The 19,000-nt window shown below is 30.6% G+C and overlaps 1 protein-coding gene across 5 annotated transcripts in view; it reads right to left on the bottom strand.

Annotated features, from left to right (window-relative positions):
- LOC129746118 (serine protease filzig) overlaps positions 1–19,000 on the bottom strand; it is a 278,849-nt gene that overhangs the window by 252,270 nt on the left and 7,579 nt on the right. Inside the window, exons 1-2 of one of the 5 annotated variants that reach the window (XM_055739597.1) lie at positions 16,487–16,622; positions 15,323–15,675 (exon numbers count right to left, since the gene is read on the bottom strand). In XM_055739597.1, the coding sequence (XP_055595572.1) occupies positions 15,323–15,485 (163 nt within the window). In that variant the 5' untranslated portion in view covers positions 15,486–15,675; positions 16,487–16,622. Of the gene's footprint in view, positions 1–15,322; positions 15,676–16,204; positions 16,426–16,486; positions 16,623–19,000 lie in introns of those variants that run through there. The other 4 variants (XM_055739598.1, XM_055739602.1, XM_055739601.1 and 1 more) reach the window with 4 other exon arrangements.

Genomic DNA, 19,000 nt, shown 5'->3' with positions numbered 1-19,000 from the left:
GGGGGGTCCCCATACAAAATTTTCTCTTCTTCACATCTTTTTATATATAAAAATGGAGGCATTTTCTTTGTAATAACATCACGTACCCCCCTTTCATAAAAAGTGAGATTCTTGAAACTATTATACAAACCATCTCTGACCCAAAAAACCCTCGGATACCAAATTTCACTTCATTCCGACCGACCATTCATACGTGATGTTATTACAAAGAAAATGCCTCCATTTTTATATATAAGAAGAGATGTGAAGAGAAAATTTTGTATGGGGACCCCCCTTTCATAAAAAGTGAGATTCTTGAAACTATTATACAAACCATCTCTGACCCAAAAAACCCTCGGATACCAAATTTCACTTCATTCCGACCGACCATTCATACGTGATGTTATTACAAAGAAAATGCCTCCATTTTTATATATAAGATTTCAAGCTTAGCAATGATCAATATTCATTCAAATGAAAAATATATCTTAATGGACACGAGTGATCAAGTGAATCAGTAACATAAATTTTTACAAAACTTTTTCTTAAAGAAAAATTGAGAGTTAGCTATTGTCTTGAAAGAATGGCATTAAGAAGTGCAGAGTTACTCTTACGCTGGACATATTGGAATAAACATTTTTGTTATAACTTTTTTGGTATGGGAAACATTTTTAAGTGATAAAGTGATAAATCACATTTTGTTAGGTTTTTCAAACAAATTGTAATTAAGACAGCATTTTTTTTTTTAATTTTTTAAAAGATAACAGGTTTGTTGTTAGGTTTCATTTGGCAATTTTTTTTAGAACATTTGATTTTTTCCTGTTTCGAGATATAGCTGATGAATCAAGTTTCCTCAGAGATCAAAAGTTCTCATTCTCCCATATGGTTTCAGCTTAACATCTAAGGTGTATCTATAGATAACTTTCTACTTTGAATATCGGGCTTGCCCATAAATGCAATTAAGAATTTGAGTCGAGTCAACGCTGGCCGGGAATTTATTTATTTTTATTTATCTCTTTATTTATTTCGAGAATTATGTAGTTAAAATATTTAATTCCGTTTAATTTACGACATTTTTGCTACACAGTACTCATTTAGATAACTGTATGAACTATATTCTTAATTAATCTTGATAGTTATTCTACAATTCAAATTTTACTGGTTTTTGGCATCTGGTATTACTGGTTGGAAAAATCTTTGCAATCTCGTCTGAATGTTATAAAATAATTACAGGTTCGTAAGATACTAGGAAGTTGATTCCGAAAACTTATTCCCTTGACAAATACGGATCGACTACAAGACTCAGTATGATGACGAGGAAAAATTTAATTTACAACACGAGAGCTTCGAGAACTAGAAAGTTTTTCATAAAGATAAAATGGTTCACCCGTTTGAACAACTTTGTGCAAGAACACACAAGCTCTATATTTATAGAAAACTTTAAAAGGACAACCCAAAAGCTGTTGATGATTATTTTTCTTCGAAAATATTTATATTTTGTGATCAATAACGTTTTTGGAAAAAAATCAAATGAACATAAATTTTTGTTGAAAACTAAATAATCAGAGAGACCCCTACCTGAATAAAATCTTGTAATACATCATCTAGTAATATCATCTGGTTATAAAAAAATCGTCGCGAAAGCATGAAGGGCATGAAATAGAAGGAAATTGAAATAATCGCTTTTGTATTTTTATTAGAAACTTGGCAAAATATTCGACCGAATATTCGGTCAAATATTCGTTTGACCGTATAGTTGACAAGTTCAATTATGGGCTATTCAGTACATCTCTTGTTCTAAGGGCCACCTTAATGCAATTTTATCTTTGAAGATTGCTCTAAATAAGGTTAATCACTTCATCAAGGAATTGTCATGAATTGATTGAAATGATTTTCATAAACATATTTGAGTACTGTTTCATTGAAGAATTATTCATGTTTTATAACTAAAAATGATTTTTTTGGGATAGCTTATTTCAAGACCATTGTTTTTACTGGTTACACTCTATTCTAATTGTTTTTGAAAAATTGTTAAATAATTGTCATTCCCTCAAAATGGTTAAAAAAAAGCCTTTGAAATTATACAAAAAAAAATTATTTTAAAACCATACCGAATGACAAAGATAAGACGTACTTAAAGAAGCCAGGGAATTGAATTTGTAATCTTCTGTTACCAGGTGGAAAAGTATAATTACATGAATACCTCTTTGAATAGTCTGAATCAGGGCCTAGGATCTGCCTCAAAAGGAGGGGAGGGGAGGGGGTAGTTTGATAAATGATTTATTCAATGATGTTTTGCCAAACAATGTAATATATAAATTAAATATTTTTGATATTACTCAATTTTATGTTCTACTACATAAACAGATTTCAAAACTAAATTTACACATTTGAAAATACGTCCTATCATCTTTGACAAAATATTGACAATATATTGAACTTACTTTCACTCAAAGCTTTTAACCATAGATGAAAATAAATCAATTTTTCAAAAATAAAAAAAGGATATAATTTTTAGATTAAAATTCGGAATTGCAACTTGATCCATATTTCAGATCCAAGTTCGAACTGTGGCATTTGATAAAACTGCATTTTTATTATTGTTGGAGGAAAAAACTGGAAAAAATTTCAATACCTTGCAGATTTTTCTAAGTGAAGAGTGCATGAGTCTTTATCAGCAATTAGGCTGGAACAAATATCAATTTCTTATTTTGTCACCCTCCCCCTTCCTTCGAAATTTCCAAAAACCCGAAGGGGGGGATAAATAAAGTTGGAAGTCTTTTATGTAAATTACGAAAACAAATTTAAATATCCGCAAGATAAAATGTTCAAAAATCAAATATTAGAAGATGGGAGTTATTTAAACTTTTATATTCTTGATTTTATTGAATTTATCATTAAAAAATACATGATTTAAACGATTCTTGCTAAGATATTGTATGCTTTTTTTTGCATACAAGCTTTCGTGCAATTGATTCCAATTTATTTGTTTTTTTGCATTTATTTTTAACAATCCCTTTTCGCGATGTTCCATTTCCGAGTAACAAAAGAAGGGTTTGAAATTTGTTCCGGCCATAGTTTTCATAATAGAAATCTTGTGCTAGATTTTTTAAAATTAATTTTCAAATTAATTCAGATTGCAATATAACTCAAAAACTACTTAATATTAGTGATTCTCAGCTGAATTGTGTTTACAATCTGACTTTATTTAAAATGTGTAATTATGAAATGGATTATAATTAGAAGTTAACGATTTTTTGCGATTTGAATTGCTCAACAAAATTTTAATCTTGATATTTTTGTCTTGATTTTTATACTTATTTTCGAATTGAATCTGAATCTTAATGTTAAATTTGATGAAAAACGATTTCTGAATTTAAATTCCAGATTAACTTTAAGTATTGATTAACAAGTGAAATATGTTTCAGACCCAAAAATCATGAACCTTTTCCTCTTAATTTTACTACTTTACTCTGATGTTTCAAGTTTCAATCTGAATTCTTTATTTCAGTTCATTATTTTTGATCGACTTGTGAATCTGAATCTAATCTTTAATTGTGTATTTTAATTTGTGTAATTTGATTCTGAGTTTTCAAAATTGCACTTTCCAAGCTTCATTATATTTTAAAACTGCATGAGAGACAAGTTAAAGAACTTTGAAGTTGCATTAATAAAAAAAAACTCGGAACGCTTTCTTATTCACTTGATTTCATATTGGTGAAATTATTGTCTAAATATTTATTTATTTATTTAATTTTCTATTTATTTATTTAAAATTACGTCGATCTTTGTAGACTTCGATACTACTTTTACTGTTTAAAAGTAATTTAAGTTATTATTTTGTTGTAGTATAGAACTATTAAAAAAAAAGCTTAATGTGAGCCTAGTCCAAATTTTAAAATTCTTCACTACTCTAGTTTTTTTTAATTTTTTTATTACATGTTTCAATTTTGGATTCAATTTTTCTTACCAATAAATATTCAGGTCATATTTTATAAATAATGGTGCTTTTGAAAAATGTCTCTACAATTGTCAAATTATGAAAAAAAAAAAAAAAAAAGATCAACAGTTGTTTTGTGTTTGTTTAGTCCTTAACCCTTTTTATAATGTACAAATCGTCGATATATTGAACATTGTACATGGTTCCTGTACTTACTTTTGACACTTGAGAAAATTATAATGTCCTTAATTTTTTTTTTGTTTCAATTATAGTCGTTTTACCATCATTATGGCATTCGCGACTTTATCAACGTTGCAGTTGGCGGATCGTTATTTAAAAACTATCCGGTTCAAATGCGTTCGATGTTTACTCTTGGGCTTGAACTCGCGGACATCGGCTCAGGATAATGTCCTTAATGATTTGAAGTTTATACGCCCACTATATTTCTTTCATGTTTACATATATTTGTTTTAAACGAACAAACACACACGTAGATATAAGATATAAGTGAAACCTCTTTACTTAAGACCATAGCGTACATCTTCAAGGACAATCAAAGTATGAGATGAAAAACTTACAGAATATAAGAAAAAGAAAAAAATAAATAAACTAATATATGGCAACACTGAAAAAGAAGTTTAAAAGTGTAACAAAAATCACAAATCATTTATTAGTCTTATCTTATGAGAGAAGAACGTGTTGGAGTAAGATTCTGAATAATGATTCAGATTAATCGTCAGTTCACGACATTTAGAACGGCTAGAATCGTTTAAATACTAACACCACCAGAGAACTATGTATGCCGTGACCGAGACTCGATCTCATAACCTCTGGTTTAGGAGACTTAAAAACTTCCTATCAACCGTGGTCGTAGGCGGCCATGAAATGTTAATCTGAACCGATAAATTTTATTTGTTTTCGAAAACAGTTTACACATAGAAGTTTGTTTTTGTTATTTCCATTTAAATTGCCATACAAAATAAAAATACATAAACGGAGTTGCATAGAAACATAGAATTTTTTGACTGTTAAAATCTTCAAAAGAAATTTTGAGAAGACGTGAAAATATATGAATTTTAAATTTTCCATACATATCTTGCAACGGTCTAAGAAAGATTATTGTAAATATATCTGGAAATACAATTTTCAAGTAAATATTATCCTAATATTTAGCTATGGTTCGAGAGAGGATAATTTTAAGTCATGGATCAATCCAAGGATTCATGTTACACTGAGTTCACTTTTAAATAAAAAAAAATGTCTTATGACGAACTCTATTAAATTAGTGTATAATTCAGTTCTGCTGGGGTGCCATTTTTCGTTTTAAAGACCTGTGATTTTTAAATCATTTTTTTCTTTAACATAATGAAATCAATTGAATTATAATTGGATATGGATAAGAGCTCTTTTTTGCATGAGGAAACATAAGTATGAGCTATCATTCAGGTAACGACTTAGTTCCCATGATGCAAGCTGTTTACCAACACGATTTCATTCTAAAAATCATTTCAAATATTCAATTCGCTCCGCACATAATACGCCAATTTTAACACTTTCCATTCTCAGAAAAAAAAAAACTTCCTCAAAATCTCATCAATTGCTGGAATTGTAAATAGATCACATGGATGGCCAAAAGCGATGGGGAGCAGCAGAAAAAAAACCTATAAAAATGGAAAGTAAACAAAACGTGCATCGAAATTCGACACACAGACCCACATTCGGTTCGAATCGAGGGAAGATAGAAAAATATATACAAAAAAAATCCTCCAACATCAGCAGCACACATCAACATCGGTAACGATAACAGGTAACGTTCGAAGCCCGAGAAGGAAAGCTCCCGCGCAAAAGGGAATCATCGAACGAAGACGGAGTAAATTCGGTATAAATGGTTGTAAAACCAGGTGGTTGGTTCGTGGTTTGGTATTAATATTCGAAAACTAGAAACCGCGACCGCCCGCCGAAGAAAACGCAACTACCTTGGACGGATTCAACAAACGAAAAGAAACACTTTTTCCTGGCAGCGGAAAACGATGTTCTCACGGAATGGAAACAGCCTTGAAAAATTATTGTACTTTTTTTCTCTTTGCAACAAACTTTTCCAGCGAATGGTTGCGAAGTATTTTCGTTCTACTCTTTACCACGAATGAGGTAGGTTCTTGTTTTGGTCTAAGGAAAGTAATGTTTTCACTTTTCTATTGAAGCATTGACCGCTTAAATTATAAACTTCCACACGTTTTGTCCCATGATATTTTCGGTAAGCGTTCCTAATGAAGTGTTTCTATTATAGAGAGAAACAGTGTGTAGAATGGTAGAGAAGTTGAAGCATAAATCAAAAAAGTTCGCATGCTACACGCCCCAAAAGGTTATGATCGTCTTCATTGAGGGTAATGAAACTTCCGGAGCACTTAAGGAAGGGAAATTAAGGTTTATGCATTACGTTTTTATTTCGAAGCTCATTGGAAACGAATAATGCTGAAAATAAGCGGTTTCCATGTTACCTCAGTATGTATTTAACGGTTTTGAGTTCAAACATTTGAACGAAACATCTTTGACAGCTTTTTTTTTAGTTTACTAGAAGCAGTGCTAGGAGTATACTGGCGCTCAAAATAATAGCACAACATTACACTATATTTGAGATCGTTTGGTTTGCGCGCAACAAAAAATATGAATTACAATAAAACTAAATCGACGTTTAGTTTGTCAATACTGATTTTATGAAATCGTTTGGTACATCTTTGTACCTGAAAATAATCACATTTACGTAGATGACGGAAAGATTTAAAGAAACATAAGCTATCAAAGAACGAAAGAACATAAGCCGTAAATATCATGAATTTTTCGAAAAAGATACAACGGCTCACCGGCAGGACTTGAACCTGCAATCTCCGCTTCAGTACAACGGCGCGTTAGCCAATTTCACCACGGTGAACGTGATGAAACCGGCGAACCCGAGCAATCGAGCTCTGCCGATCAACTGCTGGACCTTCTATCGAAAACACAATGTATATCCCGTATATAATGTTTAGTTTGTGATTTTTGATTTTTTTTTTTTTGGTACATAAAAACGGTCGAATAACAATTATATTGTTTTCCAAAATGCATGATATTATTTCAGATAGTTTTTAAAAGTTTTTTATTCTTAAAGAAAATTATGAAAATTGAGGTGGTGAAAAAAATTTTTGGATATGGACTTAATCTCAATGATTTTAAAAAGGCACAGAAGCAAATCGATTTTAAAAAAAAGCTCACAATGGGGTTCTCTGTTATTGTTGTCCTAGCCGACTACCACTTTCTGCATTATGCAATTCGTTTGCTCTCCTATTTATCACTTTTTCAGCCACAAATCAGTCAAGTTCTTTTTCATTCCACTACACACATCAGTTCTTCTTGACACGATAAACAATTCTTCGATTTTTTGTAAATTTCACAAAAACATTTTCCCAATCAAAAATATACTCCAAAAAATAAAGCGCAGCTAGAAAACAAAAAAACGCGTCCACACCCGAGCAAGGCCTACTCGAAACTTCAATCAATTCAACATCCTTTCGAACAAAGCCGCCGACCGTGGCCTAGAGGATAGCGTTCAAATTTTCTAAGCCAGAGGTCATCAGATCAAGTCTTGGTCACGGCAAACATAGTACTCTTTTTGTGGGTTGGTGGTGTTAGTATTAATAAAATGCTAGCCATTTTATCCTTGAAAGATGTACGCTTAGTCTTAAGTAGAATTTAGATCTCTTCAAAGAAACATCAAGTTTCACTGAGATAGGCAGAATTTTCCCGTTTGTTTGGATAACGTGCCGCTATCAAGCCTACCCCTTTTCTGATCCTAGAAACTAAAATTAAAGAATTTTAAAACATAAGCAGAAATAGAATTCTAAAACCAGTAGTTTTATCTTCTCGATAATATGCTAAAAATAAAATTTCTAGATTTTATCTATACATCGCTTCCCAAGGCAATGAAGTTTGTGAAAGATTTCATTTAAATTAATTTTTTTTTAAATAAACCAACAGATTGGATTCAAACTAAATTGTAGAGTAAAATTAAAAAATCCAGAATAAATCCATTTTGTTATCCTTGTTATCCTGTTTTTATTTTTATACAATACGGATTTCAGATTTCGTTAGAACTTAAAAAAAATGTTTCATTACAAACATCTGTTTGTAAGATATAAATAATTCAATAAATCAATAAATAATAAATTTAATGTCTCTCTAATCGAACAGTCAATCTATCAAATAATTAAAAATAAATAACTAGATAAATACTATAAAATAAATTAACCTGTTGCTGTGAACCTCAGTTTCAAAACTCCAACATTTCTAACTATTTTATTTTAAATTTGCGTAGCTACTATAAAGAACTGCCCCTTATTATTTCATCTTATTTCGAGATTATAAAAATGAATTTGACATAGCTATAGATTATTTTGAGGAGCAACCTTAACTTTCTGTAGTTGTAACACCTTTCAAGAGCAGAAACAATTGATTCTCAATAATAAAGTTATAACTTTTTTTCGATAATTCAAACAAACTCGTAACTTTTTTTTTGGAAAAGATTCACTGAATAAGAAATTGCTACTGCACTAGATATCACTCTTTTAAAATTTTACTTTATTTGAACCAGCAGTTGTTGGAGTTCTAATCGAAATCAATCCTCTTCCGGCGCGGTCCAACAACCGACTCTTTGGCTGCACACTGCTTTTATTTTTCTCCTAGCAATCCATGTATTCCAAAATCAGAGCAATTTTTACTGAAATTTTTTAAATAAGACAAGAATAGTGGATACTTTTTACAAATTAATATCAATTTACTTATTTAGGTTTTCTTTAATACAACTAACACATCGTTTTTTAAAACAAATTGCGAATCCAAAATATTCATAGCGAAGAAATATTGATAAAAAGGTTATTTTTGTATTTCTTATGGTGCATACTTTACACAAATTTTAATCAATTTACTTATTATGATTTCCTTTAATACACCTTAAACATCGTTTTATAAAACAAACTGCGCATCTATTATATTCATTGCGAAAAAATATTGATAAAAAGGTTATTTTTGTAATTCTCATTCAAGGGAATTAAAAAATTATCACTTTATGAACTTTTTAAGAATTTATCGTTATAAAAGTCATTTTACAAATGAAAATAATACACACAGTTTTTGAGAAAATAATGTAAAGAAAAAGTTATCCACAATATTTTTCCTGAGCTTCTCTATATCAGCGTTACATTCCAAAACTGATTGTAAAATTCTGATGTGTTATTATTTTCTGAAGCTTTTTGCTAAATGATGCAGTTCGGTAATGTCGTATTATTATTATTATAAAATCTTGTTTCAATTCTTCAATTCCTAAATATATAATTAATTCTAAAAAAGGATTATCAAAATCTGATTCTGAGGTATGAAGCTTTTTGATCGTCATTTTCATTAGTTTTCTTTTGAATTTCAAACCCCTATCCTAAATTTTTTATTTTATTTGAACTGAAACGAATGGTATCCTAACAAATATTTCATTAATGATTTTTGAAAAAAAAGTGAAAAAAAATTTAGTTTTCACAATATTTTCATTTTTTTTTAATTTTTTTTTAAATTTTATAAAAAAAAATGAAATAAAGGGTTAGTTTCTGATAGTTAACACTATTCCTAAATGAAAAATCTTAATCAATTGTGATTTTAATAATCAAAGATTCATTTTCAGAATGAATTTTAACTAGAAATTAGTGGTTGGAGTTCTGCTGGAAACTCCTGGGAAATATGAAAACATAGACACTTGTTTGATGCCTGTGTTTAGAAAACTGATTTTTTAAGATTTTAGCGTCCTGAACATGGTTTTTGTTGTCAGACTTTGTCTAACACCTCTAAGGCTATGATCATTTAGTATCCGGGCACTTTATTTAGGTGATAACTATTTTAATAGAGCTCGAAAATGCAAAATTTTAGCAGCGTTGTGTTGGTTATGGAAAGGACTATCTTGCCTATTTTTGATATACTTTTAAGTTAACGTGTGTTTGAGATATTGACGATGCAAAAAGACACAGTAAAAATAATTTTGCACAAATTTGCTCCATTTGCGCCTCGAAAATTCTTTATTGTTGACTTTAAAGCTCAACTGTTGAACTGTTGATTTGTTTCTGATTTTTTTTCGGACCAAATGGTTAAGAAGTATAAGGAGCCACTCTAGGATCCACACGAAGTTCAAACCAACCATCGGAGTGCAACCATTGATCTTAAATATGGTGAAAATTCTATGGTTATTGGGGATAACTGAATGCAGACTTCTTAAATAATTCAAATAATCCATTTCCGGCTGGCAAAAAGTGTTGCCTGACTAGTAGACACCAAGTTAATAACTTATAATGATCAGTTCCAAAGATCGCAATCTGTGCATTCGGCCTTTTCGCAATATGACAGATGTGTTCTGATGGACAAAAAAAATGTATGTTAAAACCGGATTTTAGAGATAAAATTCTGCGAAATGCCTACTCATGAAAAGGTTCCAACCAGATTCCAATTGATTTTTCCAGGTGAGTTTGTGTAAAATATAATGATTTTGCGAAGGTTTTGCTTCTGTGGTAAAAAAAATAAATCATTGCATGACTGAAAAAAGTGTGCAAAGATAAAAAAGAGATTTTATGAAAAAGTTAGAGTATTTCTTGAAATCATTTATAATTTTTTTTTATATATTTTTATATTAAATGTCATATTAACACCTTCATTTCCTCCAAAGAAAGTTTTTCGATCATATGAATAGTTTTTAAAATACACACGTTTGTAACTGCCCGGATACTAAATGATCATAGCCTTAGTTTTAAGGAAATGGCGCTTAGAAGTTTAAGAATTAATCAGTGTTGAGTTAAATCAATCAACATAAATAAAATAAGTTTGAATCTATTGAATATCTTGCATTGTGTCAAATTCCCGGAAAAAGCGATTCAGATTTTTCCTTGATAATCCTGTTTCAGAGATACATCGCTTTGAGAAAATCTTTTTAACAATTTTTAGAAAATTAAAAATATATAATTAAAACAATTTCTTATATCATAAAAGGTAATTTTATTTAGCTATGCTTTTGACAGGGACTGAAAATTTAAATCTATTTAACAAATTTATTTAAGACAGCAAATCGTTCTGATTTCTACTCAAAGAAATACAAGATTTATTTTGCATTTAGCAATCTGAAGAAAAATATGCTGTAATGCTGTACCTGCATTTTTCATCCATAATATGAATATTCGTTGTGATAGATTTGTAATTAAATAAAGTTAAATTTTTAATGAAATTCTTGTAAATTTCATAACTAATTTAAAATGATGTTAAATTATGGGGGAGCGAAATTCGTGCACAAGAAGCAATAATTTGGATTAGAAACTCATTTTTTTTGCAATCTATTATGAAAATAGAAATTTCAGTTCTGATACAATAAGAAGTTCTTGTTTATTTTTTCAATTTTATATCTGAAGGTTTGATAAGCTTTTCATTCGGTTATCAAAGTCTTATTTAAATATGTTGATTATGCTTTGAATTAATGATTTTCCCTCGATTTTTAAAAATGCGAAAAACACAAGCAAAAAATTGTTCCTGTTCCCAAAAAAAATCTCAATTATGGATATATGAACATTTAACATTTGCTGTAAATGATGTTTGAATGTTTTTGTGAACTATAATTAAAAAAAAACATAATTTTAATCGTACAATGGTGTCAAAACGACTTTCGCATCACCATTTTGTTTCTTAATAACCATGTTTTTTTTTACAGATTTTTTGTTTTGGAATGAAATTTTTGATGCAAACTATGAATAATTCTAGAAATATTTTGATTGTAATAAAGGCACAATATATAGGAAGGGGAAACGTGGGCCACTCTAAATATGTCAGCTGTATGTTGGGATAGAAATCTCAATCCAGCTGCCTTCGCCGTCGCTTTGCGTAAGCATGTTTTTCAATATGTTGTTGACTTATGTGCGTAGCGTATGCTTCCTTTATTTAACTAGCCTACAATAATGTACTTACATAATTAAATAAGCACCCGCAAAATTGCATCCGTTGGAGACATAAAGTACAAAGCAAAAATATGCTCATACGCTTATGATCTTAGTTTTATCATGTTCTTTCACGTGGAAAAGGAATTTATGATGAAACATCAATAAGTCACATTAACGCAACCAATTTGCAAATCATTGCTTGTGGAGAATTGTGGGCCACATTCTGTGGGGTATCTTGGGCCACCTTTATTTTGGTGTTTTTACACACATTCAGAACTTCAAATACTATATGTAAAGTGAAAAATGTGTTGTCTATTTTTTCTAGTGCGATAGAGACGAATATATTCTATATAAGGAATTTTGCCTAAACGTTCGCGAGCAAGGTTTTATGAACTGTTCGATCATATACAACTCTCTAAAACATATACAACCCATAAAAATCGCACGTTATCTAGTCAATTTAGATTTGGTGGCCCATCTTTCCACACAGTTTTTCAAAATCCAACAAAAAAAACTTTTTTTTAAGCAATCAGAACTCAGGAGATTGATATATTTAAAAAATAATAAAAAATGCCTAATGATACCTTAAAAATGTAGAAAACCATTCCGTTCATTTTTTTCTATTTATCTTTTATAATAAAGAACTTATGAAACAAAGAAAAAAAGTGACCCAAGGTACCCCTCTCTCCGCTATATTTCCCGGAAAATTACAGGTCGTCATAGTTTTCATTCAATAGAAAAAAGTTACTTCCAGCCGTACAATTTTCCTGAAATTTTGTAAATATGAATAAATTGATTTTCGGTGATTTCAGTCACGAAAAAATCTTAAAACGATTTTTATTTCTTCATCCGACGTTTCGGCATTTATTATGCCTTTTTCGAGGAGTTGAATTTTCTCGTTTTAACTGTCCATAAAGTTTTTTGAATCTGCTAAACTGTCTAATCGGGAAACATCAGTAGTGGCTAAGTGGAAAACAACATCCAAAATATTGCAAATCATTTTTATATCCGTTTTCGTTTTCAAAACTTGCAAAGGGTTATATCCATCTCAACCAGATCAAAAACAAATGGACTTACATATCCCGATTAGACAGTTTAGCAGATTCAAAAACTTTTTGGACAATTAAAACGAGAAAATTTAACTCCTTGAAAAAGGCATAATAAATGCCGAAACGTCGGATGAAGAAATAAAAATTAATTTAAGATTTTTTTCGTGACTGAAATCGCCGAAAATCAATTTATTCATTACTCAACCAGTCGATAGATTTTTACTATTTTGTAAATATGTTTAAACTAAGATTCCCAGATTGCCTGGTTTTATCCGTGTTTGCTCGGATATTTTAAGCAAAATTTGGGAACTGAAAATAGTAAAATACCTGGATTTTGTCTGGGTCTTTTTACTCCATGTGGCAAATCAAACAAACAAAAAAAAACAAATTGTGTTGTAAAAATTTCCTCCAAAACGAAATTCATTTTTTTAAGCCATAAATTCGATTTGAAATCTGTCGATGAGTTTTGATGAAAAAAAATTCTTTATTTTTCTATTTTTGTTGAGAAATTTCTAACTTTTGACAAATTTTGCCTGGATATTGCCAGGTTTACGGTCGTCAAAGTTCAAATCTAATGCTCGGATTTTGCCAGATTTTTATATAAAATTGTGCTCGGATTTTGCCAGATTTTTATATAAAATTGCCCGGATTTGTCCAACTCGAACCTAAGTTTAAACAAACGTACTTCAGATTGTCTCAAAACCGTCAAAAATTTTTGCAGATGTTATCATTACATAGCTAGCATTGCTAGGACAAGTATCACTGAAAATTTCGTTTATTTTCATTCACGGATTAATAAGTTATCCACAGAAGAAAATTTTGCAATTTTTTCGAACACTCTTTTAAGATTCATTTTGACTTGTTTTTGAACATGGCGTTTTAAACATTCCTGTAGGAAAGAAAGTTAAAGGAATGAAGCGCACCAAAAAATTTAAATATGTGCTCTTATTCTTCACCTTTAATTTGGCTTTAAGCAGTACAAATAGGTTTAATTAGATCCGGTGGCCTGTGATTTTTAAAATTCAATGTTTTCGTGTCGCTTTCAAGACCCATGGCCATTAACAGGTTCAGATGTAAGAATCTTTTGGCATAATTTACTCAAAATTGATAATATTTGCACTTATACCTCTAAAACTCATTTGATTTTCAGTAAAATTATTGGAATCCATGCTATTTTTTGTTAATATTTCAGGCCTGTGGATATTGCCCAGTAATATAACAACACAATTGTAAATACTTGTGCAAAATATAATTGAGACCTGAACAGGAATTTGAGATCAATTTAATTATTTTTTTTTTTTTGGAAAAACATTCGTTTGAAATCGTGGAAATACCATCGAATCCGTATTCTGTTATTTTAAGTTTTATTCAAATTTTAAATTTTGTGTTAAGAGTTGGTATTTCTGTCTTTTTCAAATAAGCTTTGTTTATACAATTGTTTGAAACTTTTAGATTTAATTCAATTAAGATCAAATTTATAAAATGTACTGATTGTTTCATAACATTACAAACTACAACAATGTTTTTTCTTAAGTTTCTCTGATTTGAAAAGCATCAGGATAGGAATTCGGGATAATTTTAAGTCTTGTTCCAAACATAAAAACTTAAAATATTATCTTCCAACGTAAGTATTTTATCAAAAAAATTCAACGGTTAGTGGCTAAATATTCAAAAATATTCTTAAGGGGCGATGAGCTCGAAAACTCAGCAAAATAGGCCGGTGAGCGAAAAAAATCTGAAAATTGCGGTTCTAAATTGTTTGTTTTGAAATTGAGCAAAAAAGTCACAAAAGCTTTTTTTTAATTTTTGACTGTTCCTTGTCAAATGTATGAAACTATTTGAATAAAATATATGATCAAATTTTTCTGAACGTCAAATCTACACCGGTCTTTCAAAAAACGCTTATAGACTTCAGTTTTTCTTTTTAATTCATTAATATTTCAAAGTTTCCTGATATTATTTTTTAAAGCTTTCTTTACAAACTTTAAAACTTTAAAGCGTTAAAGAGTTGCGTTGTACCTTTCAATTGATAGTTTAATCAATTGATCAACACTAGGGCTTGAGTGAAATAATAAAATGATTTCACAACTTTTTGATTTTTTTTTTCAAATGAGTTCTTTAATGTATTTTTAATGATAATCCCAATAAAGTGAAGAAATATGTATTGGAATTTTTGAATAATTTTTTTCAGCGAAATCGATTTTGCCAAACCTTATTGAAAAATCGGAAAAACTGTTCGTTCTTATCTGTTTTTTATTTAAAATTTACTTTATGTCAGGGTGGAAGCAACAATTATGATAAACAGATATACTTAATTTCTCGCACATTTTAAATTTTTTTCCCGATTTGGTAGAATTAGTCTAACTCACCTCTTTCAACTGTTGAACTCCACCCATTGACTCCTTGCATCGCCAGCAGCAGAATCAGTGCGTAACCGATCAGCATCCACATCGCCATCAGCTTTCCACGGGACGAAGACGAAGTCGCCGTTCCACCCCTGGGGGGTAATCTCCACCCTACGTTTTTCATCATCGTTCAAAGAAACTCTCAAAAATTGGAGGGAAATTGAATCCTTATCAGTAGGATGTCTTGAACTTGAACTGTTGTAGAAATTTCTTCTAGAACACTTTGTATGGAAACACTGGCTTAAACACCACTTATCACATATGGTCGACAAATTCCAACACGGATTTTTTTTTCTTCTCTGGATCTGTTGAAGCTGCTGAAGAGAAAATCTTCGTTAGTGGGATTTTTCCCCCGGTTGTTGGTCTGGTATTTGTCACTGAGACTTATCTACTAATATTCGCTCCGGTTTGCGGTTTATTTGTTTTTAATCAATTCCATTGAAACTGTAGGCAGATCGTTGCCGCATAAAATCTGCACAACTGGAATGGAAGAAACGACAACGACGACGACGGCAAGAAATGAAAGGAAAAAAAAATTAAACGGCACACACTTTCTCCGGTTCGAAGACACAAACATGCAGCAGGACCGGATTCCTACGGGTGGGTGAAAAAAATCTGAAGAACCTTGAAAGGAAGGGTTTATGGATGTTAATCGAAGGGACGGGGATGAATTTGTTTGGGCTCGCGGGAATTACGGGTTTGCTGGTTTGGAGTCACAAGACACTGTCCCCCAGCCTGCAGCAGTTATTGAGCAGGGTTTCAGCTAACTAACGGTGTTCGTCGTCTCAGATTCACACACGTATCGATGATGAAGTCAATCACTCGCGTTTCCACAAATATAGGCACCTCAAATCTTCCCGTTTGATTCACCAAGTCACTTCGAGTAGATATTCCAAAACTGCTGCAGCTTGGCCAATTCAAACCGTATACGCCAGCGCACCACCGCACAGACCACAGTCTTTCTATGCGTTGCGTTATGAAAGTCGAGAAATTTTAATAATTAGCATTCACACAAATAATCCGTTCGGTGGTCGGCGTGTTTGTTTTTTTTTGTTGCTTCGTGTTCCTTTTTCACGACGTTGAAATCGCGGCCAAAAACCGCAAGCGCATCCAGCACGTATGTTATACCCAGTGCAAGAAAAAAAAACACACAACACGCGAGAAAACGCGACTAGACTCGGTAAACGTCTAAGCAGAAACACTCTTCACGCGCAAAGCAAGGCCGCGGCGAAAAAGAAAGTACCAACCAGTCCGCGAAACGGCCAAAAACGGTTTGAACTGGCAGCAGCTGGCACCGGGACTTGGTAGCTAGCGAGCTTGCGCATGGGTCTGAGCTTCCGACCCGATCGGATTGGATCCGTCGTCGTCGTCGTCTTAAGAAGACGAGTTGCTCTCTCTCAGCCAGCAGCCCACCAGACGGATCCTCCCCGCCAGAAAAAGACATGGAAAAAGCACGATGACGACCAGCCAGCGCGTTTGAGAGCTCGTCAACATTGGTTTTCTTGAGTGGATCTTTACCCAGCTACCCAGGGAGGCCAAATAGCATCAACTCTTTAACAAAACATTTTGTTAATAGTCGATTTAAGAGTTTTTCAGAAAACTTATCCGGTACAACTGTGTTCGAAGTTTCCTTCCAAGCTTACACTCATGAACTCAAGAGCTCTGTCAAATGAGCTGTATCCCAGAGCCAATTGATTGTTTGGAACAAAAAAAAAAGACCAATTGCTATTTAACCAAAAAGTATACATTGACGAAAATAAAGTCCTCAGATAACTTGGTTCCAAAAAAATAATTTCAACGAAAGTAAAAGTAAATTGACAAAAGTTTTACAGCAAGTTGTTTAAAATCATAAAGAACGAAATAATGTTTATTTTGTTCTGCCTTTTTTCAAATTTTTATAGGTAATTTGTTCAATACATTATCGTGCATTAAACAAAAAAATTCATGACATTTTATAAACTAAAGAGTTTGTTGTTTGAACTTCGAATTCAACTGTTTTCTGCAAAAAACATGTTGTTTTGTCTAAAAAAAAATTTAGACCTAGGTGTGTGTTAAGAATCATTCGAAACCTCTAAACAAACGTGCGAACAGACAAAGGGCCCCAGCACATTACAACATAAGTATTTATGATTTGATCTTATTTTAATAAGTTCCATAACAAAACCTTTCCAATATTTAATACACTTATACAGTTATTATGAAACAAAACCTCATGTGACAAGTCGGATGAAACATAAAAAAGTGTACTTAGGTAACTGTACTAAACGACGATATATCGTTGTTCGGTATAAACCCATTGAATAAAAATAGCGTTCATTAAAAGCAAAACCAAATAATGAATAACTTTTTAATCCACTAACTATTTATTAATTTTGCGGCAAAATTAAATTAAATCGATAGCCAAATTAAGCAAAGTGATAAGTAAATAACACTTTTGTGCAAAACACTGTTTCAATAGTTGAGTATATTATAAAATAGTAAAGCATAGTATGGTATAGCATAGTATAGTATACTATAGTATAGTATAGTATAGCATAGTATAGTATAGTATAGTATAGTATAGTATAGTATAGTATAGTATAGTATAGTATAGTATAGTATAGTATAGTATAGTATAGTATAGTATAGTATAGTATAGTATAGTATAGTATAGTATAGTATAGTATAGTATAGTATAGTATAGTATAGTATAGTATAGTATAGTATAGTATAGTATAGTATAGTATAGTATAGTATAGTATAGTATAGTATAGTATAGTATAGTATAGTATAGTATAGTATAGTATAGTATAGTATAGTATAGTATAGTATAGTATAGTATAGTATAGTATAGTATAGTATAGTATAGTATAGTATAGTATAGTATAGTATAGTATAGTATAGTATAGTAAGGTATAGTATAGTATAGTATAGTATAGTATAGTATAGTATAGTATAGTATAGTATAGTATAGTATAGTATAGTATAGTATAGTATAGTATAGTATAGTATAGTATAGTATAGTATAGTATAGTATAGTATAGTATAGTATAGTATAGTATAGTATAGTATAGTATAGTATAGTATAGTATAGTATAGTATAGTATAGTATAGTATAGTATAGTATAGTATAGTATAGTATAGTATAGTATAGTATAGTATAGTATAGTATAGTATAGTATAGTATAGTATAGTATAGTATAGTATAGTATAGTATAGTATAGTATAGTATAGTATAGTATAGTATAGTATAGTATAGTATAGTATAGTATAGTATAGTATAGTATAGTATAGTATAGTATAGTATAGTATAGTATAGTATAGTATAGTATAGTATAGTATAGTATAGTATAGTATAGTATAGTATAGTATAGTATAGTATAGTATAGTATAGTATAGTATAGTATAGTATAGTATAGTATAGTATAGTATAGTATAGTATAGTATAGTATAGTATAGTATAGTATAGTATAGTATAGTATAGTATAGTATAGTATAGTATAGTATAGTATAGTATAGTATAGTATAGTATAGTATAGTATAGTATAGTATAGTATAGTATAGTATAGTATAGTATAGTATAGTATAGTATAGTATAGTATAGTATAGTATAGTATAGTATAGTATAGTATAGTATAGTATAGTATAGTATAGTATAGTATA

The sequence above is a fragment of the Uranotaenia lowii genome, chromosome 2 (genome assembly GCF_029784155.1).
Source record: "Uranotaenia lowii strain MFRU-FL chromosome 2, ASM2978415v1, whole genome shotgun sequence".
Taxonomy (NCBI): domain Eukaryota; kingdom Metazoa; phylum Arthropoda; class Insecta; order Diptera; family Culicidae; genus Uranotaenia; species Uranotaenia lowii.
Note: the sequence above shows the minus strand (reverse complement) of the source record. Positions and strands in the feature narration are given on the sequence as shown.